Consider the following 24,843-nt stretch of genomic DNA (forward strand, 5'->3'; position numbering starts at 1 on the left):
TCCACAGGTGCTCTTCGCATTGAAACTTACTCAAATCCCTCTAGCGTTGAAACTTACTCAAACCCACCCAGCGTTCTGCCTTACTCAAATCCACCCAGTGCTCCAACGTACGAGATTCTCACTAGTCCGTCCTGCTCATCGAATCCACACACCACCCAGATTAATGAGCCCTGGTCAGCTTCGCAGATTACAACAAATGCATGGGCTCAGTCATTCATGTAGTTTTCATACACATTCAAAATAAAGATTATTAAAAAAAAAAACATTTTACCTTGACATATGTATTTAGTGCACTTGTGAGAGCATCGCAGGTTTCTGGAATTATTAATGATATTGCCTGTTTGGATACTTTGAAAAGATACACCAGACTCTGGTAATACTCCCCAGTTGCCAAAAATCTTAAAGTAATCACTAAACGTTCTGATACACTAATAGCATTTCGAAAATTTGTATTTTTCTTCTGTATCGTAGGTCCAATGATTTGTATTAGATTTTCAAGATCAATACTAGTCATTCTTAAAAAATTTTTAAAGCCAGATCGCATTTCTCCAGTAATACCTATATCATCTTTTCGTAAATCTTCCAATAATTCCTCAACGTAGTTTTTTTGTCGGTTCTTTAAGCTCGGCTTAACCCAAAAACGATTTTTCTTTTTTCGGTTTAGGAATAGAAAACCACATGCCATAATAAATAAGTCATTGTTCCTTTGTAATTCAAAATTTCGAGCACGCCACATTTTCTGTCGGAGATCACAAGTTGACTAATTAACGTTTTCCTATGTGGACGGCAGTTGCCAGTTTGTTCCTGTTTTCGAAAACTTGCAATTTTGTTTTGTTGCTGATTTGTTGGCGTTTTTGTTTTGTTGGTTTGGTGTGGACCCGGCATTACTCTACGTTTATGATGACATTTGTCCCTTGATATGATGTTATGACAATATCGGTATTTACTTGTAAAAAGAGCGCTTTTTTCCATGGTGCGGTACAAACGACCCAAGCTTTTACCAACGTAACAGTTCACAAAAACACTCAAACGCGTATTTTTCAACCAAAAACTAAAGAAAAAAACAAAGAACTTCACAAATGCCGAGTGTAAATACAAAGCCGTTTGACAGGATATGTGTGTGAAGCTAGCGTCCGATCGATATCCAGCGACCAAAATCGAGAACGCAGCATATGCCAGTTGCCAGCGACCAATTTATAGTCCGCGCTCCCTGTTATTTAATCAATATAATGCCCATATCTCCTGAAATTCCCAAGGGATTTTAATAATTTTTTGTCCAGATATTAACAATGAATACCTAAATCGACTGACAATGGTCTCAAGCCTCTACAAACTAGGGTTTTGTTGTGAAAATTAATTAAAATTAGTCAAATGGTAAAAAAATAAAAAAGGCTCTAACTCCCAAAATTCCCAAAGGATTGGAATAAAACTTTTTTACGCGATTACTAATAAGTATCTAAATCGATTTAACATGGTTGCAAATCTCTACAAACGAAAGTTTTTTGGTAAAAAATTATTGAACTGTTGAAGTGCGCAAAGAATTTTATTGCTGGGCAGTTCAGTGGGTAAAAACTTAACTGCTTCAAATAGCATATACAAATTTCTGGATGAATTTCCAAAAGGATCTTAACTGAGACCACACACTGTTACAAAAGAGGCCTATGTAAGTTTTCCTTAAATACAATTAATGAAACCTCCTCGGGTATACTTTCTAGGCATCCTGGTTACCAGGATGTGTGAATCCAGCTAGTGGTTTTAACGTATTTTTTGATTGAACCTTTCTGGAGAATATTGACTGTTGTCTCCTGAAAGACAGCGATTACCTAAAGGGAAGACCCAGACTCCTTTTGTAGGACTTGACTGTAGTATCGACGTCTTTTGATTGGTTAAAATCACTCAATTTAATTAGTTTAAATAGAGAGTTTTGCAACATTTCTTAAATCTCATCACTTAAAGTGTTTATTATTAATATTAAAAAAAAGTTTTATTCAAATCCTGTGGGAGTTTTGGAAGTTATAGCCTTTAAGTTTTTTTAATACATCTAACAATTCAATAATTTTTTACCAAAAAACTTTCGTTTGTAGAGATTTGCAACCATGTTAAATCGATTTAGACATTTATTAGTAATTGCGTAAAAATGTTTTATTCGAATCCTTTGGGAGTTTTGGAAGTTATAGTCGTTTATATTTTTCTACATCTAACACTTGAATAATTTTTTACCAAAAAACTTTCGTTTCTAGAGATTTGCAACCATGTTAAATCGATTCAGATATTTATAAGTAATCGCGTAAAAAAGTTTTATTCGAATCCTTTGGGAGTTTTGAAAGTTATAGCTTTTAATTTTTTTTGTACATCTAAAAATTCAATAATTTTTTACCAAAAAACTTTCGTTTGTAGTGGTTTGCAACAATCTAAAATCAATTTAGATATTTATTATCTTTTATAAAAAAAAGTTTTATCCAAATCCTTTGGGAATTTTGGGAGTTAGAGCCTTTTTTATTTTTTTACCATTTGACTAATTTTAATTAATTTTCACAACAAAACCCTAGTTTGTAGAGGCTTGAGACCATCGTCAGTCGATTTAGGTATTCATTGTTAATATCTGGACAAAAAATTATTAAAATCCCTTAGGAATTTCAGGAGATACGGGCATTATATTGATTAAATAACAGGGAGCGCGGACTATAAATTGGTCGCTGGCAACCGGCATATGCTGCGTTCTCGATTTTGGTTGCTGGATATCGATCGGACGCTAGCTTCACACACATGACTCAGGCGCTAGAAGTTACATTGTTGTGGAAAAATCGTTGTTTACATCTTTATCTTCGAGTAATGTCGAAGAAATTATTGTGGCTAATAAATCCCTGGTAAAGGTTACACATATTGGAGATGCCAGTGTAAATACTGTTGTTGAGAGCGAGAGTAAAGGATGCATTGTATGTACCAGATGTTGCTACAAACTTATTATCCGTAAGTAGATTGATAGAAAAACAGGATGCTGTAAGATTTTTAGTCAAAGTAATAAACTGATTGCCGTAGCAACTCTTGTAGGCGGTGTTTATAAACTGAATATCCAGCAAGAGAGGGAGGAGCAATGTTTATTGGCCGTTTTAAGTGATTTATGGCATCGGAGGCTTGATTTTGAAAAGATGAAAGATGGTGCAGTTATGGGTTTAAGCTGTTTAGATAAAAACAAGAGAGGAATGTACAATTGTATAGTCTGCTGTGAGGGTAAACAACAGAGCAGGACGGAGAGGCTGAACAGAAGCATTGTCGAGAAGGCCAGGTGCTTGTTGTTTGTGTGCGAATCTGGATAAGAGGTTTTGGGCTGAGGCAGTCAACACTGCAGTTCATGTCAGAAACCGATGTACAGTTTCGGGTTTGGGCAAGAAGACTTCTTATGAAAAGTTGAAAAGTGGACTGGGAAGAAGCCATTGGTTACTTCAGAGTGTTTGGCAGTGTTGCCATGGTTCACGTGGCCAAAGAAAAGCGTAAGAAATGGGACAAAAAATCGGTGAAGAAGATTTTGGTTGGTTATGGGGACGATGCCATGGGCTACAGGGTGTTTGACCCGGCTACCAACACGGTGACCACAAGCAGAGATATCATTGTGTTTGAGGATCAAATGGAGACAGTGGACTGCTCGGATGATCATAAGGATGTTGTTTCGATGCCAGTTATAAAGACACAGACTAGTGACAGCGATGAAGAGTTCACTGACCCCAAGACACCATTAGATGAAGATGTTTTCTCTGGATCTGCTGATATGGATAGCGACTTTGAGCCAGATGTTGTTGAGGAGGTTTCTGAGGTAGAGAAGCCCAGGAGACTCAAAAAAACCCAAGGACTTCTCAGATTATTATACTTACCTGTGCTGCAATCCGGGTGCTGCGGAATGAGATCAAATACTTGGGAGTCATTTTAGACAGCAAGCTCACGTTTAAAACTCACGGAGAGCAGGCAGTAAATAAGGCAACGGGCCTAATATGGCAATTACGGCGAACAAAGGACGGGCCGACTGAGTGAAGACCACGCATTGGGAGTGGAGGCCTAGGGGTAGATGATTCTGGGGTTGGCAAAAAGGGACTGTTCAGGCCTACTTGCCGAGCTCTAGCGCCCCCACCCTTACTACTACTACTACTAATACTAGCAAGTAAAATCTGTATTGTTGTGACGAATTCATAATGCGTAACTTATTTTGTTGGGTTGAGACTTTTATAGTAAAAATCAATTTAGTAAATACTGTCTCACATGCTCAAATATCTCTTCTTCTTTTCAATATTTGAGCGAGATAATATTTTCTAAGTTGATTTTTACTATAAAAGACCCAACCCAACAAAATAAGTAAATCACTATTAGCAAGGATAAAACCGTTTCTACGACCTGGAATTCCAAAAGCACAGGCAGGTTTCATCCCAGGAGGCGGCACTAGAGAGCAAATTTTGAACATAAGGCAGAATTTCGTATGCCTTGGTGACCGGCTTTCTTTGGTATTTTCTGAAGTGACAAAAAAGAATCCAGTCTTTGTTCTTGCCTCCTTGATCCTGGAATATTATCTCCATCATTTTTCGTATTTTCTGGTGGAGTAGAATGCTCCCAAGATGAGAAGGAGAAAATAAATGGCAACGGCCAATGGTGCCTAATCAAATGTTTAAGATGTTTCTGAGCGATGAAAGCTCTTGAAGCCTATTCACAATAGGAGTAGGGTAGGTAGAAACAAAATTCTTCATATCTTGAGACCACTCTATATACCTATGTAGAGGATCTGCTTCTTAAAACATTATGCCTTTTATAAAACACAAAGGACAAAGTTTTGTATTTCAAATTAATAATTTCTAACTAAAATAAAATAAGCGCTTTCGGACTGTTAGACGATCTTCAGAGCCGCTCTATGATGTTCAGAAGGGTTATAGAGTGACCAGATATAAAGAATAACAAAATTACTTACTTGTCAAAGAGTTAACAGAAAAACGCACTACATAACAAGGAACGCAGTAACATGACTAGGACTGATGTACCGGGTGTACAACTAAGAGAGGTCGCCGGCCATATCTGAGTAAACTACTCATCGCACAGCGTAGGGAAAAAATATTTATGATAAAAGCGGCAAGGAGAAATTGCTAGAAAGTATTTACAAGTTCGTACGATGACCGCTAGGGGGCGTAATACAACATTGAAATAGAAAAAAATGGTTTTATTGAAAATATTCAAAGTGAATCCTAGAGAAGAATGATGCCATTTTGAAGTATGATAAATTCTAAACATTTTTCATTTCAAATCGAAATCAAAAATCCGAAACCAAAAAAATCCTGTTCAACGCAGACCGAGCATTTGGAAAAGCCTATAGATGTGAAGACTCCCATAAACAAAACCACTCCTCCACCTTCCAAATCTTTTGTAAAAGAGGAATGGGAATACGTGGTTGTGTCTAGGATCCCCTCATCCTATACAGCAAATCAACTTGCACACTACGTCAAGGAGAAACTTAAAACCACGGACTTTGTTAGATGCTTTCCTATGCTGAAGAACAAGGACTGTCCAGACTCAGACTTCAAAGTTGGCGTGCAAAAAAAGGAGCACCTAAAAACTTTAAAAGACCCAACTATGTGGCCAGCAGGTACAATTGTAGGTGGCTACAAATTGAATGCTTTAACCCATCCAGATTCACCAACATCCAATATTCAGCCACCACCAGAAGCCACTGCTACGCCAGAGAGATCTTTAAGAATTGCTTCAGACAAGGAAGCAATCGTTGCGAGTAAGTCCCTTGCACGGAAACCCTCTAAAATAATAATATAAAAAAAAACGATGAACGAAGACGAGCCCTTTATGGATCCGTTGACTCCGCCAATAGTGAGGCTGTCCCAAAATTCTGATCCTGAGAATAGCCGTTACCTATTGGCCAGACTGAGGGACCCCTCAATTTTAAAATCACTAAGGCTCTACCTGGCATACCTCCACGACCTGCCGGCGAGTACATGCTTTGAAGGGCACACGAAAACTAGCATTAAACTAATGCTTGCCGCAGAAGGACTTCCCACTGACATGGACTCCCTGAGAAAATTATACTGTCGGTTTCATAATGCCTATGGTATTGGTTCGGCTGAAATTGAAGCAGACCTCTCCGCCTTTGGATCCTTCTTCTCTTCAGAAAGACTCCTACGGCTCCAGAAAATTAGAGAAGGTCAAACTAATTATTTTTCTCCAACCAAGTCAAAAAATTTTTAAATAAAACGACGCGAATAGAGGATCAAGCACCCTCTAAAAAAATGGACGTTAGCAAGCTTAATATATTTCTCATTAACATTCAGTCCTTAAGACATAAAACAGACGAATTACATCTTTTATTGGAAGAGCTAAACTTTCCACATATTGTTGCCATAACAGAACATTGGTTAAAGACTGATGAGCCTATATTTATTAAAAACTATACCACTTTAGCTAGATATAATAGAAGTAATTTATCTCATGGGGGTACTATGATAATGTCCACTAACAACGATTTTTCCGCGGTCACAAAATTTGATAATTTATTATCTGAAAAAGTATTCGAATTTTCCATTGTCTATCATAATACCCTTGACCTTTATATAGTTTGTATTTACAAAACACTTGACGCGGACGTGCAAATTTTCTGCCAAAAATTATTAAGCTTGCTAGAATCCCTGCCCTTAATAAGCAAATTAATCTTGTGTGGCGATCTTAATATTGACTTCTCCAGTGTGTGTGCTGTTAAGGAATCCCTTCAGTCCATATTTGATTCATTTGGGATGGTTATGCATATTAACTCCCCAACCAGAATAACCAAAACTAGCTCTAGTATCATTGACTACGTCGTATCAACCTTTGATCCGGAACTCGTTGATTTAACTGTCTTTAACTCAGGTTTCTCCGATCATGAAGCAGTGTTAACTAAATTTTCTCTAAATCACAAAAATAAAAGAGTCCCGCGCAAAATGTGTCGTATCTTTGGGGAAAAAAATTTCCTAAATTTCAAAAATCTATGTCTAAGAACGGACTGGGACTTCCTATCTGATGATGTTAACACTGAGTTTTCTCGATTTATAAAGTCACTGTCTGATTTGGCATCCAACTCATTTCCTCTTAGACCCATCAAAATTAAACAAAAAAAACCATGGTCTACTAAAGGCTTACGCTTGTCTTCTAAAAATATACGCTTCTTATCACACTTAAAAAAATTCTCAGACAGTGTGTTCTTCCACGGTTACGTAAGGTTGTACAAAAAAATTTACCATAAAACAATAAAGGCAGCCAAGGACCTCTATTACAATAAAAGGATTTCTAATTCTGCAAATGTTGGTAAGGAAACTTGGTCTATTGTTAATGAATTAAGGGATAAGGCTTCTCCATCTATCACAATCCCCACTTCACCGGATAACTGAAACAACTACTTTATAAATGTAGCCAAAAATCTCATGAATACCGTAACTCCTTCCCACGATCCTCTCTCATATCTCGCTAATGAGAATGTACATAATTTCTTTCTTACACCCATAGCATTAGAAGAAGTACGCAGCACAATAAAAGACATTAAAAACAAATCTTCATCTGGGGCTGATGGTCTAATGCTCAAAATGTTTTCAAATCTCCCGGATATCACTTTAAACCATCTTACCAACTTGATTAATATGTCTCTTCAAATTGGAATCTTTCCAAGCTGCCTTAAGACGGCAATTATTATTCCTTTACATAAAGGGGGCGAGAAGGATCAATGTTCGAACTATCGCCCAATTGCACTTCTCCCAACATTATCGAAGATTATTGAAAGACTGGTAAAGAAACGACTTTTATCCTTTTTGTTTAAATATAAAATTATAACCCCGCATCAGTTCGGATTCTTAAGTAACAAGTGCACCAATGATGCTATGTTGTCCCTCTTTAATAATATATACTCCAGCCTAAACAGCCATCTTTCTACAGCAACAATTTTCTGTGATTTCTCTAAAGCTTTCGACTGTGTAAACCATAATATCCTAATTAATAAATTGCAGCACTATGGAATTAGAGGAACACCTCTCGAGTGGTTCATGTCATACCTGAACAACAGGAATCAGTTTGTTAGGGTTGATTCGATGACGTCTTCGAGCAAGCCAATAGAATGCGGGGTACCTCAGGGCTCAGTTCTAGGCCCTATTTTGTTTCTTCTATTTATAAATGATATTGCTAATCTGGACATAAATGGTAAAATTTGTCTCTTTGCGGACGATACTAGTTTTTCTTGGAGCAACTTAAATATGGTGGCTCTTCGTAGAACCATATCTCGTGACCTAGTCACCATTAAATCGTGGTGCGATTCAAATCTCTTGTGCCTTAACGTCTCAAAAACTAGAGTATTATCATTTAGCGGTGCGTTGCAACCTTTTGTAATTAATAACAACAGAATGGAGGTCGTTGATTCCGTAAAGTTCTTGGGACTGATGGTAGACAACTCTTTAAAATGGGATATCCACATCGATTACTTATCCAAAAAATTAAGTTCTGCATGTTTTGCTCTGAGATCAGTATCCAGGGAGCTAAGTTTGGCAACGGCTATAACAGTTTATTATGCCCTGTTTGAGTCGCACCTCCGATATGCCCTTCCGTTTTGGGGTACGTGTGGTGCGACTCAATTTGAACGCATATTTAAGCTACAAAAGAGAGCTATACGCTATTCATTAAGACTAAATTACAGAACTCACTGCCAGGAATATTTTAAAAAATTTAAAATACTAACTCTTCCTTCCTTATTTATATTTGAATCCGTCTGCCTAATCCGCAAGCACTTATCAGATATGTCAGAAAGGCCATCTCACAATTATCCTCTTAGAAACGCAGAGTACGATCTTTATCTACCAACCCCACGATCAGAACTAGTTAAACGATCCATTCTTTATAATGCAAAAAAAATGCACAATCATCTCCCATTTGAAATCAAATCAATAACAACTTTTTCCAAATTTCGGAAAGCTCTGAAATCATACTTGCTGGAGAGAGCCTTATACACAGTAAACGACTTTTTTTAATTTTTTAATAATTAATGTTATGTAATTTTAAGCACGCGCTTCCTAAACACTGGTAAATTTGTTTATGTTGTTATGATAATGTACATAAATAATATTCGTATATTATATAAACAAATTAGTAGTTTGCTAATAATGTTTTTGTAAACAACTGCCTTTTGCCGACTTTGTATACAAGTGAATGTATATATATTTTATAGATTTTAAGGAAATGTGACCTAAACAATTTATAAAATTGTTAAGTTTTTTGTATGTTTTGTTGTATTTTTTATTTTTATATATTTGTATTTTTTGTTTTGTCTTTGTGTATATTTTGTTTGTATGATTTATTTAAATAATAGCTTTGTCAACAAAATTTTAAATTTTATGATAATAAAGCATTGATTGAAATTTTTTTTTAATCTGTCAAATAATAGGTGGGGGAAGGGTTGAATATTTATATGCAAAATTGTTGATAACTTTTGATTGGCTTAACCAATTTTAACGAGCTTGCTTTTGTTTTCAAGGGTAATTATCAGGCTTTTATGTGGTATAATTACTTATCCGACTTAGTTGTTTTGTTGAGCGCATGAGGGCGGTTTGTGTTATTTTGGACTTTTTCAGCGATTTTCTGGCAAATATTAAATACAACGATGTATTTTTTTTCATTTAGTCTAAAAGAGCTGAAAAAACATAAAAACTGGCACAAACCGCAACTCGATATCTTATTTCATTCCGAAATTATTAATTAAAATGTCTTTGAACAAAAAAAAACTCCAGAACTCAAATTTTTGTAATAAATAAATTGTTTTATATTTTTAATGGTGTCCTAGATGCTCAAACTGTTTTCCTTCATTTTCAATACATAGTCGAAGTCGTTTTGTCGTTGACAGAATCGCTGTCTGGATTTCTGCTGTGGGTAAGGAATTTGCGTGTCGTTCTGTGTTGTGGGTGAGGTGGCAAAAACTAAATCTTTAATCCTTCCCCACAGATAAAAATCTAGGACAGTCAAATCTGGAGATCGAGCAGGCCAAGGAAATATACTTTCTCTTCCTATCCACAAACGATACTGCCTGGTTAAGTATTGACGAACTTGAACTGCAAAACGTGCAGGGCAACCAGCATGTTGGAAAATTATTTGCCCTCTTGTTTCCAAATCAACATCTTCCAGTAACCCCGGGAGATCATTTTGCAAAAAATTTAAATACACATTACCAGAAAGTGTTTGATTGAAAAAGAAAGGACCAATAATTTTTCCGCCAATAATGCCGCATCACACATTTACAGTCTATCTGCCTTGGTGTTGAGTCTCGCGGATCCAACGGGGATTTTCTTCTGCCCAATTATGCAGGTTTACACCACCATCACTGCTAAATGATGCCTCGTCCGTCCATAATATCTTCGAGATAAATCGGGTATCTTCTCTAACCATGTTCAACAGCCAATGACAGAAATTAAATCTGTTATCAGTCTTTTTCGAGAAGCGCCTGGTGCAGAACCACGTGATATGGATGAAGTCTAAATAAAAATAGGTACCTGTGCTCCTTCAGAATATTTTCTACTGTACCGTGGGATATTCCCAATTCCCTAGAAATATTTCGGATGCTTATGTGAGGGTTTATTTCAATATATGCCAAAACATTTATAACGTTTGCCTCTATGCGCCCTCGCCTTCGATGAATATTGCCGCGAATACTTCCAGTATTTCTTAGCCTGGTAGCTAAACCGGTAAAGACTCTATGAATATAGTGTCTTCTGTCAGGATATCTTTGGACATATATACGGGCTGCAATGCGTGCATTTGGATTAACTCAAAATACACTGCTAACATATCAAAAGCTATGTCGTTTGGAATTTACGTTTGGCATTTTTAAATTAAATATCAGAATTAAAATTCATATATTTAAATATCAGACGTAAATAAAAACACATTACCCAATAATTTGCCCATTTTTTCCTCTCCTATCAATAAAAATAAAAAATGGAAATTCAAAAATGTGAATTCGTTATTAAAAAAATACTATGGAAAAAACCTTACTCTGAGCAATCCATACATGCCTAGATTCTTAGGTATTCCTGGAATTCTCCATATCGTTAGTTTCACAGACACATCCATTTGAAAACTTTCCTTCTGCTTAAATAGTCTTCTCATGTTTAAAGCATGAACTTTTATATTGCATTAAATATTCAACCGATTTTGTTCAACAAATAAACGATACATTCCAGGCAACTCTATTTTGGTCTTACTTGACGTAAGTAACCTTTTCACCTTAATTTCACGTCTCGAAACTTTACCCGTTGTCGAGCGGTTTTTACAGCTAAACAAATTATACGATGACTGATACTGTTGACATCCATTTACTTCTTAAATTTTTCTTGTCACTTATATGTCAATTATATAATACGAAAACAGATTTAAACTTGCGGATATGTATAAAATATTATGCATTTAGAAAACTAAAACATTCCTGCTCTCTTCAAAAAATGTGAATACCAAACATTTATTAAAAGTTTTAAATAAATATTCCGAGAACATTATATTTAAACATTAGAAGAAGGTGAGTTTCTTCCTAAGTGCCGTTTCACATGGAGCGTATTGGTACGCGCGCGTATTAAGGTCACGCGTATGACTACGCGTCGTTTTTAATTTCACATGGGGCGTACCGACTAGCGCTGACGGCAGTACAGAAATGAACATGCAAGAGGAAACATCTAGCGTTGTTGCCATTGCTGCATATTACCTTTTAAAAAAGCGTAAACAAAAGAAAAAGATATGGATACACCCCATTGTTGAAAAGCGATTACTTAAAGGTGCATTCGTTACAATGTATTCGGAATTACGTGAACATCCAAAAAAGTTCTTTAATTATTTTCGTATGTCAATAACAACGTTTGATGAATTACATAGTAAAATAGAAAATAATTTGAAGCATCCAAATGTGGTTCGACTGTCAATTTCAACAAGGGAAAGGCTATGTGTGACTCTAAGGCAAGTAAAAATTTACTATACATTTATTTTTCTATATTTATTAGTATCATGTCATTCGCAAAAGTATGATAAATAGTGTGATAACGTGGTGTCGATTAAAATAAGAAAAGCATATGGGTTTTGCGTATTTACACAAATATATTTGTACTTATTGTATTATTACAAGTAGTTTTTAACAAAATTTTAAATATAAAATATTTAATATAGAAATATAGAAATAAAAAATCAGAGATGCAGACTACAACTGTTTATATTCAATCAAGTCATTAAATTGATTCTCATTATCACCAAGAACAGTATTTTGATAGGGAGGCGCAGGAGAACGTGGAATCGATGTATAACTTCCAGATGAGGGTGAAACCGCGGGCGTTGATATTGTTGTTGTGGATCTGGATCCGGAAGCCTGTTGCCAATTGCCGTAGTTGTTATAAGGTTTTTGATAATTATATGTATATTCCCATTGTGGTATCGTTGGCAAAGGTTTTGTAATTTTTTTAATTAGATTTAGAACTCCTATTCAAAACTCTAGTTTTTGGTTGTCGTTAAATTTTTTTAGTGACGGTAACAAAGACTCTAGAAACGACTTATCTTCATCAAATTGTTGATTTTGACTCCTCTCCAAAAATCGCATTAGGCCGTCTTCAAGCTAATCTGATTTTTTTTTTCGCTTCGTTGTTTCAGCGCGTTCCACTTGCTCAACTCTGTCAGTTTCTTCTAGATCTGCATCAACCTCATCGTTCTCAACTTCATTTGGCTCCTCATCTTCAGAATTTTCCAAATTTGTCTGAGTGCTAAAACAATACACGTATTAAAGTTCACAACAAAATAACAATGAGAAAATATCTTACTTATTTAGATCTAAACTTTTCTCCAAAAATTTCAAATTCTCGTAATAGATATATTTACTCAGCTTCTTGGCCGCTGGATGTTTTCCATCGTTTTTGCAGCTTTTCCACTTAAAGGAAAAAGGAGATATTTTATAATAAAATATTTATTTCAGGTACTTAGCAAGTGGGAATACTTTCACGGATTTACACTATTCATATAGACTGGGTATATCAACCATAAGTACAATTGTTAATGAAGTTTGTACTGTTATCTGGAAACAACTGAAAAACGAGTTTATGGGAATGCCATCTGAAGAAAAATGGGAGGAGATGTCTATGGAGTTTGAAATACGTGCCAATTTTCCCAATTGCATCGGAGCCGTTGATGGGAAGCATGTAAGAATAATCAAGCCAATAAAAAGTGGGTCGCTGTGTTTCAATTACAAACACTTTTTTTCTATTCTTTTGTTGGCAATTTGTGATGCAAACTATTGTTTTACTTTTATTGATGTTGGGGCATATGGCAAGTTTTCGGATTCGACAGTATTCAAAAGTGGATCTTTCATGAAAAAACTTAACGATAATTCTTTAAATATTCCTAGTGGAAAATCATTACCTGGTTCTGACGACACTAAATTGCCATACATTATAGTAGGTGATGAAGCCTTTCCGTTAACAAAACAATTATTACGTCCATATGCAAGAAAGAATCTTAATTATAAAAAAAAAATATTCAACTATAGATTAACCCGTGCTAGAAGGTATATCGAATGCTCATTTGAAATACTTTCAAATAAGTGGAGAATATTTCACAGGCCACTAAACGTTAAAGTTTCTCTTGCGGTGAAAATAGTAAAGGCTTGTTGTATTTTACACAATGTGGTTCGATTAAGAGACGGTTTTAAATTTGAAGATACATTAACAGTGAACGGATTTCTGGATACTGCACAACCAGTATTATCTCAAAATCCTGTTATTAGCAATACAGTTAGAGACGTGTTTGCTAATTATTTCATAGGTGATGGAAAGGTTTCTTGGCAAGATAGTAAAATACATTAAATCTGAGCGTATAAGTTTTTGTATTTGAATACCAGAAGCTATGTTAATAAAAATATTGTATACTTACATATCTGTTTTATCTGTTTTTTCTGCCTGTGATAAGTTATTGAAACCATCAATTAAACTTGTTCCTATATCTTCCTAAGATTTTTGCCTTAGGTCTGTGTTTTTGTACCCTTCGTTTGAAACATCCCACAAATTAGGTCTCTTTTCGACTTCTCCAATAAGAAGTTCAGTATCCATATTATTATGAGCCATTTTCTGTTTTCCAGAAACGAAATATTTGTCGGTATCGGCAGCTATGAACACAGATAAAAGACAGTACGCGTCGTACCGTCTGAAAGCAACTGATTGAATCCGAGCAATTTGAGCCTCGCGTTCCTACGCGGGGCGCACGGGCAGTGTCAACTCCCGCGCGCAAGAATAAACGCGCGCTCACAGCCATACGCTCTACGCGTCCATGTGAAAACTTACATTTGAATTATAATACTCGACGTCACGCATACCATACGCGTCCATCTGAAACGAGATTTAATGATCTAATGCACACTTAAGGCTGTTTCTGCTTTAAAACTTTCTAAGGTTTCTAAAAAGCATAAAAATCATAAAATTGTAATATTGCATAGCAAAACTTTTTTATTTTAATTGTTATATCTACTGACATCGATTAAATTTCTTTACTTAAAGTTAGTTCTGAGTAAAGCTCATAAAACTCTTTTGTGTTTGCTCTAGTAGTTACTAGATAACCCTATATTGCTTCTAAACTCCTGTATGTAGTATTTAATGATAATTCCGCTGCAAAAAAATAAAATTCCAACAAAAAAAACCTTACAATGTTAAAACATCTATATATTCAAGAAACTTTGTGTAGATCAACGTTTATGCGTATACAATAGCCATTAGCCATTACAGGTAACAGCATAATAAATATAAAGTTTAGAGAAAGTGAAATTTCACAGCAGTGTGAAAAATTCGCTTTCGCACGAGTTATTTACACTATCTCTCCTACGACCACAGTGAATTGTTCCGGGAATATACAACTACTTATATGCCAATAAATTTATTTAATTTTCTGTAAATAAAGTGTCAATATGACCTTTGTTAGTAAAAATACGTAAAATTTGAGAGGAATAAAAATAAATAAAAACAATATTAAAATTGTATACAGCTGTTACAATATACAGGGTGTTCCACGGTGGATGACACATTCGACGGTTTCAAAAAATCAGTTTAGCATAAATGCGGCAACAGCACATTACTAAAATTATTTAAAAAAATTAAATCTTTAGCTCTATTTGAGATTGCCAAATATAATCAAATAGTTTTACCATTTTCCAAAAACGTCTTATGTCACATTATCAGGTGGAACACATAGTTTATTGCCAAGAGCACCTAAAGTTATGCAAGTTTACGTATAAGTTTACATAATCCGTTATTTTCTGGACAACTAAGGAGTATTTTTAACGGTGTGCGTCTAAGTTGATTGTTCATGAGTAAAATGTAACATTTTCTAATTTCTAAATAACTAAAGAGTTTTCAAAAATACTCAAATGTGGTCGTAGAAAAGCTCATTTCAATGTTGACAATTAGTTAATTCTCTATCTTGGCAACATTGATTACAATCAGTTATAAACATTTTCATATTACTTAACTCTTAATACTCTTGTTCGTGAAAATAGACTTCTTAAGGCACACCATTAGGACTTAATTTCCTAATTCTTTTAAAGGACACACACAATAATTTTTGCATAAGAGTGACAAATGAATCAAGTCATTTCAGAACCAACATGAGTCCATTTTTGACAATATTCAAATTTATTTACAAAGCCGTTTCTTAAACGTTAATCCAAGCATAAACAACATTAGTCCTACTGTAATAAACTGCAGCTTCTTATATAAATACCTATAGCATTTTAATATCACATCGATGTTAAAATGTTGTCTTTTATGTAACTTAAATGTTAAAATGTCGATGTTGTTTCTACGCGGAATTATTATTTGTAAATAAAACTTTCAAGATTGTTGCAATAAATGGCACGTCAATAAATGGTCTCAATCAAGAAAAAGTTGGAAAAAGAAAGGGAAAAAAGGAAGGAATTTATATGTCAGAAATTATTAAGAAATCGAGACTGTCTGGGCAAGAACATAAAAATTATAAAGGAAATGTTATACCTGCAAAAGAACCAGGAGGTAAAGTTAGCTTTATTATATTCCTAGGTTTTTCCTCAGATCATAAACAAACGTAGTCCCTGCTGCCTGACTAAAGACTATAAGTTTTAAAATCCTCGTTTTTTGTCGACGCAGGAAACAGGAATGACTTCTTTGGACTTCTTTCGCCCCACAGACTAGTCATGTGTAACACTCGAGATTTTCAGGTGTTAATACAATAACACCGATACAGCTGCCCTTATCAACACAGTGTGTCAGCACAATTGTGTCATGATACAGTAATCGAATTGTTTTATACATGCGCATGTCAGTATGTAAACAAAAAGAAATTGATAAGCAGTTAATTAGTATGATAACAAAGTACAAGTACCATCCCTTTAGCATCGTTGAAGACACAGAATTTAAACGTCTGCTATACTTATTAAATCCTGGTTACAAGGTTCCTACGCGAAAAACTGTTTCATATTCCTTAATCCCTGGATTTTACAATGAAACCGTTGACAAGGTAAAGGCGCGAGTGGATAGAGCATTTGTTATCTGCATCACAACTGACGGATGGACATCCCGATCAAACGACAGTATTTTTAGTGTCACTGCACATTACATTGTAGAAGAAGAGAAGAAAACCTTTCTGATTTATTAGGATGCCCTATACAGGACCCTATACAGAAAGACACACTGCTGAAAATATTAAAACGTTTCTTCAAGAAATAATAGATCAATGGAAAATAACCAATAAAATAGCAGCTATTGTTTCAGACAATGCAGCGAATATGAAAGCAGCTGTACGCCTTGGTGGCTGGAGGCACTGAGGTGTTTTGCTCATTCCTTGAACTTGGTTGCTCAATCAGGTTTAATTAAAATTAAAGAGGTTGTGTATAAAATAAAAGTAATCGTTACTTATTTTAGACGAACTTGCCATGCATGTGCTCAACTCAAAGCTTCAGCAGAGTGTATGGACATACCTGCGCTAAAATTAAAAAACAATGTCGTGACGCGCTGGATTAGCACATATGATATGATGGATAGATTTTTAAAGATGAAAAATGCAATTATATCTACACTAGCTATTTTAAATATTGTACTTCTTCTCATCGAACTCAAAATAATGAATTTGAAACCATTACACAATTGGAAAATCATGAATTGATTTTAGCAGAACAAGCCGTAGCAATATTTGAAATATTTAATTTAGTTACAATCGCTATAGGTGCAGAAAGAAATATTAGTGCATCTACTACAATATTTTATTACAAGCAGATAGTAAGACATTTAAATAGCATTAAAATAAAAGCCAGCTTGACTGCGATTGAAAACACAATTAACAAACTTTAGCAAGAACTAAAAAATCGGTTTCAATCATTTAATAGCTCAACCCACCATTCTGGATCCCCGATTTAAGAAATTTGGGTTTATAAATGAGATTAAGTATAGACAAGCAGTAGATGTTTTATATGCTAAGGTAGCTAATACCAGTTTATATGAAATTTCAGAAAATGCAAGTGATACCAATAATATTAATGAAAATATAAGTAAACAAGGAACACATTTTGCATCTGGCAAGAAAAACGTTCTTGAAGGTTTGTGGTAGGATTTTGATATGGAAATACAACAACATCTAAAACCTAGTAACCCAAAAGCATCTGCTATTATTGAAGTAGATAAGTACTTAGATGAACCCATTTTACCCCTAAAGGATAGCTCGGGTGAATTTCAAGATCCTTTGATCTGGTGGCATCATAAAAAACACATTTATCCAAAATTATTCCAAATCATGAAGACTTTGTATTACGGCTACATCTGTCATCAGCGAAAGGGTATTTTCAAAAGCAGGTCAGATAGTGACTGAAAAACGGGAAAGGCTACTAACTAAGAAAACATTTCAGGTGATATTTTTAAGTTACAATTTGAACAACAACTATTAATACTAGTTCTCGCCATTTTCGCATATTTTGATGTATCTTGTTTTTTTGTTTATTGAGTTCCTATTTCTTACCAAATATTTTATGTTTTCCAAATAACGTGAAAATGTGACTGTATACAGGCCACAATCATTCTAACAAATCACTAATTACGGCAACGTCTTTGCTGCTCACCATATTGTCACCGAAACCGGCGTTTCGACGCAACTCTGAGCGCTTAACCATCTGACATGTTTTAAGGCGACGCGTGTTTCCATCTCTGCTCTAAAACAGCTACTATAGGGTGTCGGTGTTGTCTGTTGTATCATAATATTCAGGCACGGTGTTTTGACACTTATGACACACAGAAAAGTGTCAACGCGAAAGTGCCAATCAGCGCAGTGTTATACACGACTACCACAGACGGCTGTCGATCAAGGATAGTTCGAGGGCGACGACGATGACGATCTCTCGTTTCTTGAAGCGATGCTTTCCAACAAGAAAGTGCCGGCGACACCTGATCAAGATGGCAGGCACGAAAGTGTTATTATAATTATTTTGAGCACATTAGCTAAAAAACGTGTTTTCCTGACACAATAGTCTGAAAATTCTTATGGCCTAAGAGGTTTTATTCGCCATAGTTTGTAGAGGCCGTTTTACGCACTGCAGCTTTACAACGTAAAAAAAGCACGACAGCTCAGGTACAGGTACAGGAACAGAGCATCATAGCCCTAAAATATCATTTGTAGCCCAGTTCCCCGTTTAAACCCGTCTTTCGACGAAATACCGTCAAACAACCATAACCCACAAGTCAAACTGAGCCAATCCGCGGAATTTACTTGGATCCGTTGGACTCAAAAATTTTGGGTGAGGATCGACTTTCCTCCTGGCAAATACCGACGAATTTTTTCCCGATAGTAGGAGACCAATGGGGAAATATTCTTCGTAAGGGACTGCCTGACAAGCAAGTAAAAACATTGGCGAAAAAATATCCAGTGCCTGCTAAATGCCGTCCATTAAAGACGACAGAACTGAAGCCTGAAGTTAAATTAAATATTAACGATTCTGCCACACAGAGGGATGGCAAGATTTTGAAGAATCAATTGCAGCTGAGCGCAGCCATTGTGGGAATTGATAAGGCTCTGTCAAGGATATTAAATGGATCCCTTCTCTGCCATCAAAAAAAGTCTGAACTGCTTGAGTAGTTGAGCGACTCATCACATGACGTCAATTTGTCCATAGGAAAACTTTCATTTTGATGTGGGGATTGAAGCAAAAATTTTAAAAAGATTTTACATGAAGCCGCAATTAGCGAACTGCTCATTAGGGCTAACCTCTCTGAACGTCTCGAGCAAGCAAAGACCTTGAAGAAAAATAGCTATGTTCTTGTTGAAAAGAATAATTGAAACTTCAAGAGCCCACCCCCTTGGAAGATATTTTCCAAGCAGACCACCTCCGGCCAGAGGTTCCAGCCTCGGTGGGATGGGCACTTAAATACTCAAGCAAGAGACAGACAGCAGAGGAGGAAGCTTTGGTCAGACCCAAGGAAAAAGCAGAGACAGAAGGAGAACCGGAAAAAACAATGGTAGGTAAATTTGCTCAAATATTTTCCTATACCCTAAACCATAGATTTATTCTAAACTTAAAAAATCTAAATAAAATTGTTAAAACCGAGCATTTTAAGCTAGAGGATAGAAAGGTGGCAATAAATTTAATATCAAAAAATTGTTATATTTCCACCATTGACCTAAAAGAGGATATTTCCTAATACCTATAGGATAGTGTAGATGGCGTATTACTAGCAAAACGTAGTCTAATTCTCTCTTTAAATTTCTCTAAAAAATCTAGTTTAAAGTGAGTTTTATTATCGTTATTGTACTTTGAAGGAAGCAGGAACTCCTTTTCTACAGAAAACATCAGTAATTATTTTGTGGCTAGTTATTTTTTGTAGAGTTTTTGCTAGTTTTATCTAGTGATTTGCCAACATCTGCCGCCATAATGGTTTTGACAAGTGCTGACGTCAGAGAAATAAAATCTGTTATTGTAAGTGTATTTAACGACAAGTTTATTGAGGGTGTAGCTGCGAAGGTTGCAATAATGGTTGGAGAAAAGTTTGAAAATCAATTGCGCCTTCAGGCAAAGGAAATCAATAACGTTAAGGTGGAAATCTCTGAGCTGCAGAAGGAAAATGCATTGCTGGGCCGGCGACTGGATGACCAAGAACAGTCACTGCGTAATGAAAATGTTCATAATTTTGGCATGAAATCTGGCGAAAATGAAAACATACGAGATAAAATTATTCTTCTGTTTAATAACAAGATGAACGCAAATATCTTAAATACCTCCATAAAAAAATGCTACAGAATCGCTGCGAAATCCCAAAGCCATAAACCAGCGGCAGTACTAGTGCAGTTCGCATCCGACGAGGCCCGCGTATCAGTTTTAAAAAGACGAAAAGTCCTGAAATCGACCGGTATTCAAATAAAAGAAGACCTCATAAAAGATCGACTTCGACTATTCGACAGTACGGTTAGTGTTTTCGTACAAAAGTGTTTGGGTCCTGCATGGTAATATGTATGTAAGGTGTAAGGATATAGTTCATAGAATCTCCACCCAACAGGATCTATATAAAAAATCTTGTAAAAAATAAAAACTAAACTGAACAAGGTACTTAAATTCGCTACTAATTATGTTAGTCCTTATTGTTTCTTTAGGAACTGTAGCTAATTAACCAATATAAATTAGTAATTATATAAACCAATAATACTTAATAATTAACTGAATATTATTGGGTATTTTTATTGAGTTTTTTTGTAGGTAGTAGGATTACGCTTTTTTTGTTTTGTTAAAAATGTATAGCAATTACATTAGGTACATACATAATATAACATGAAAATTGGGCACTTAAATATTAGATCTGTGTTTACTAATTTTAATGACTTTCGAAATTTATATCAAACAAATAATTTTGATATTATGTTTCTTACTGAAACTTGGCTGTCTAAAGGTGATAATTCTGAAGCGCTCATAGTTAAAGGTTATAATTTTATTCTTCATGATAGAGTTGGAAGGGGAGGTGGTATAGCTGCTTATGTTAAGAGTAATTTTCAATGTGCAACTATTTCTTTTTTTTTGAATTAGATGGAGAACTAGAACATCTGTTCTCAAAAGCTAGTATAGGATCGCAAAATTTGGCAGTTGGTGCAATTTATAGGCCTCGAGATAGAAATGTGAATGGTTTTATAGTAGATTGCGATAATGTGTTCTCCTATATTTGCCCATGTTTTGATGAAGTCATATGTCTAGGTGATTTTAATTCAGACTTTTTAAATCTCAGAAACCACATTACTTGCTGTCTTCAGTCATGTAACCTGGATCAAATTTTAACTGAGCTAACTAGAATAACACAAAATACTAGCAAACTTATGATCCTATATTTCTAAGCTGTCCGGATCTAGTTACTTCCTGCGCTACTCTAGCTACTAACCATATTTCAGATCATCATCTAACATGCTTTGTTTTAAACATCCTCAAACCGAACGTGAAACCCAATATAATAAAAATTAGAGATTTTAAACATTTTGAAATATCACAATTTATAAAAGACTTGGAAAAAGATGACTGGGATAAGTTTTTAAGGGAAAATGATATTGATAGAAAGGTAGCTTTTTAATCCAATATAGTTTTACCACTTTTAATCAACATGCCCCCATTAAAATCATAAAAGTATCTAAGTGTAAGGCACCATGGCTAACGGAAAATTCAAAACTGATTATGAAGCAGAGAATATTGCAGAGCAAAAATTTAAACAAAGTCGTTTACAGACTGACTAGAATGAGTACAAACAGTGTCGAAATTTTGCGTTAACGTGTATTCAAAGAGAGAAAAAAGCCTATCTCCTATTTAACCTAAATGTTAAAACCCAAAAATCTCACTACCTACTCGATAGTGACTCATCTTAGAAAGCGAGGGTTTTTGTCAGCAAATTATCTTGATCTTTTTTCTTCTAGCAAACTCACTAGAAGAGTATGAAAGAAATATAGAAGCTACATAATTTACTTCCAGAACAGAATTCAAGAGGTTTTTGAACCCCGAGGAAAGACTCGGGGTCTTGACCCCGAGTCTTTCCTCGGGGAAAACGAAGGGGGGTTCTGAAGAAAGATCGGAAAAGGGGGGGTCAAAATGTTTTTTCAAAGATCTCTCTTCTTGTTTTGTAATATTGTTCTATGTATAGACAACACCACTGCAAGAAGCCTACCGCCGCAGAGGAGTGCCCCTGATGCCATAAGAAATATTTTAACTTCGATCACCAAATCAACCGATAAACAATACGAAAATTTTGACTTACAGTTATAGTGGCAATTCTGCAGGGACATCCATATTTGGACGATCTTGATCTTTGAAAATATAATCTATCTGGAGTCATTTTACCGTTACGAAAATTTGTCACTTAAAGACATTTCCTGCAAATGAGTAACATTATTGGCTTTAAGTACAGGTCGTAGAATGCAAATTATGTCCCTTATTCATATCCATAATATAAAAATTATTCAGAGCAAAAATGAAATATAAAGGCACCAGACAAGATTAGCACAACTAATAGTATAAATAAACAACCATGTTTTCTAAAAAAAAACATACTTCTCCCAAAAGAAGCATTAGTATTCTGTTAAAACATTAATTATTTAGAAATAACCCCATCTGTTCGGGGGAATATTTCAATACCCTTTATAACTTCAAAAACCCTATAAATCGGCTTCGTCTCAAATCTTGAACCGTTGAATTAAAACAGTAATGGATAATAGTGGGATTGATACTAAAAAATTCACCGCACATAGTATGAGACATGCCTGAACTTTAGCAGCATATCGTAAAGGGGTTGATATTAATATTATTAAAGGGTCAGGGCGTTGGACTAAAGATTCCAAAGACTTTCCTCTTTTCTATAATAATCCAATCTTAGAGACGATAGGACACATTTGCCAATGCGGTTACAAATAATTCTTAATGTGATAATTAGTGATTTAAATGTATAGATATTCATTTACGTTAAGAAATAGATGTTAAAAAAATTATGTCGTTAAATAATGTAAAACAAAGTTGTAAGACGTTTATGTTTTGTTCTTTTGATAAAAATAATATATTATTATGCATCATAAAATATAAGAATTTTATTTATCAAAACTTAAGCACCCACAGGAATACAACATATCAAACGGACTTACATGTAAATGATGACACGATATAAACAACCTTTTTTCTCAGATCATATCCCCTTACATGAAAAACGCTCATTCCTGTATCTTAAGCCTTTAGTTGCATGTCATCTACTTTGAAGAAATTATTTTGGTAGACATGGTGGCGATGATGCAAGTAGCGCAAACACCGCCACCTGCGTCAAAAAAAAACGAGGACTTTAAAACTTGTGGCCTTTAGCCAAGTAGCAGGGACTAGGTTTGTTTATGATCTAAAGAAAAAGACAATAGAGAAATTGCAGAGATATGCAAAACAGATGCCACTTTACGTGGCCTGACATTTTACTATATGCAAAATTTTTCACTTATTTCTGTGCAGGGGTCTTTTTATTTACTTCTTACCGAAATCTGAAAATCTCTGAAATTCACAAAATACACAAATATCAAGGGATGTTTTGCAGCTACCTGGAGGGTGAAACCCAAAAGGGCTTCAATCAAATTAATTATTTCTTATGGATTATATCAAGTCTGAAGTGTGCTCACTGCTGTGGAACTTCTTCAAGACATAATACTGTAATAAGATGTCTACTTTCGTTAGCAGAAAATAGAAGATTTGAGACCACAAACCGGTATACTGGTATATGGTGGCCATTACAACGTGGCCATTCCATTTATTTTCAGAAATCCTCTTATGTCTTTTACCGCGTTATAAAAAAACAGTTTTTTGTGATTTACTCAAAGCTATAATTTGTGACCCATGTTCTTTCTGAAATGACCGATTAACATAGGAATGTTAGCATTGTATACAGAATACGTTACCAGTCTACAATGCCACCTTACGTTTCTTCGTTTTATTTTACACAACCAACAATAATTAAAATTTAGTATCTTTCTTAAAATAAACAATTAATGACCTCTGGACCATCTCAATATGAGGAAATCTAAAGCAATCTTCCATAATATAATTTTTAATTTAACTAAATCCTATAATCCTAGGGCCAATGCCGAATATCCCAAAGCTTTTATTATCCTAAAGATTTATTAAAAAAGCCTAAACCGATATCACAATTATTTAATTCTATTAAGTACTTTCTGAGACATTTTTTTTAATGCAGCTTTCTAATATTAGACTTGATGGGGCACTTTATGCTTATCTGAAACAAAAATTGAATTTAAACATGTAGAAAGGCTTTCTATTCGTTTCTATTTGTACGTTCTTATAAGTAAAATATCAAAACGTTCAGAGAGTCAAAAAGTTCAGATTCAGTTGAAATACAAACTAATAGTAGAAGATTATATAAATATATCAAAAACCCAAAAGGAAAGGTTAGGTTTGGCGCTTTTCGTTAAAACTGCTCAGAACCACCGAAATTTGACAAGACTCCTCAGGGAAACGGAGATGGAGTTTCCCTCAAGATAAAATTAATATTTAAATTAGTATTAATATTAATTCTATATTTAAAATGATTAATTATATTATTAATATATAAATTTAGAATTTCAGAAACCACTAAAAAGCATTTTGCCAGGCCTCTTTAAATTTTTTGAATTAGCTACAAGTAAAATATTATTTAATTTTTGCAAAACATGTAATTTACTTGAACCTGAACATTGATATTGTTTGGAACTTTTTCTCAATGAACTGTATTGTATAACAAATCAGAGATTTTAAAGTAAAACTTATTAGTTAATGGATAGAATATA

At 34.8% G+C, this 24,843-nt stretch overlaps 2 protein-coding genes across 2 annotated transcripts in view; both read right to left on the minus strand.

The window, feature by feature from the left end:
- The window catches only part of LOC126750504 (N-alpha-acetyltransferase 40), a 39,651-nt gene extending 28,349 nt beyond the window's left edge, over positions 1 to 11,302 (minus strand). The window contains exon 1 of the mRNA XM_050460137.1: positions 11,038 to 11,302. Coding sequence (XP_050316094.1) covers positions 11,038 to 11,151 — 114 coding nt within the window. The 5' untranslated portion in view covers positions 11,152 to 11,302. The remainder of the gene's footprint in view (positions 1 to 11,037) is intronic.
- Positions 11,303 to 14,706: 3,404 nt separating this feature from the next.
- LOC126750503 (beta-1,3-galactosyltransferase 1-like) overlaps positions 14,707 to 24,843 on the minus strand; it is a 49,644-nt gene continuing 39,507 nt past the window's right edge. The window contains exon 6 of the mRNA XM_050460136.1: positions 14,707 to 24,293. The gene's annotated coding sequence lies outside the window, so the exon portion shown is untranslated. The remainder of the gene's footprint in view (positions 24,294 to 24,843) is intronic.

This window comes from Anthonomus grandis, chromosome 2 (assembly GCF_022605725.1).
Source record: "Anthonomus grandis grandis chromosome 2, icAntGran1.3, whole genome shotgun sequence".
In the NCBI taxonomy this organism is placed as follows: domain Eukaryota; kingdom Metazoa; phylum Arthropoda; class Insecta; order Coleoptera; family Curculionidae; genus Anthonomus; species Anthonomus grandis.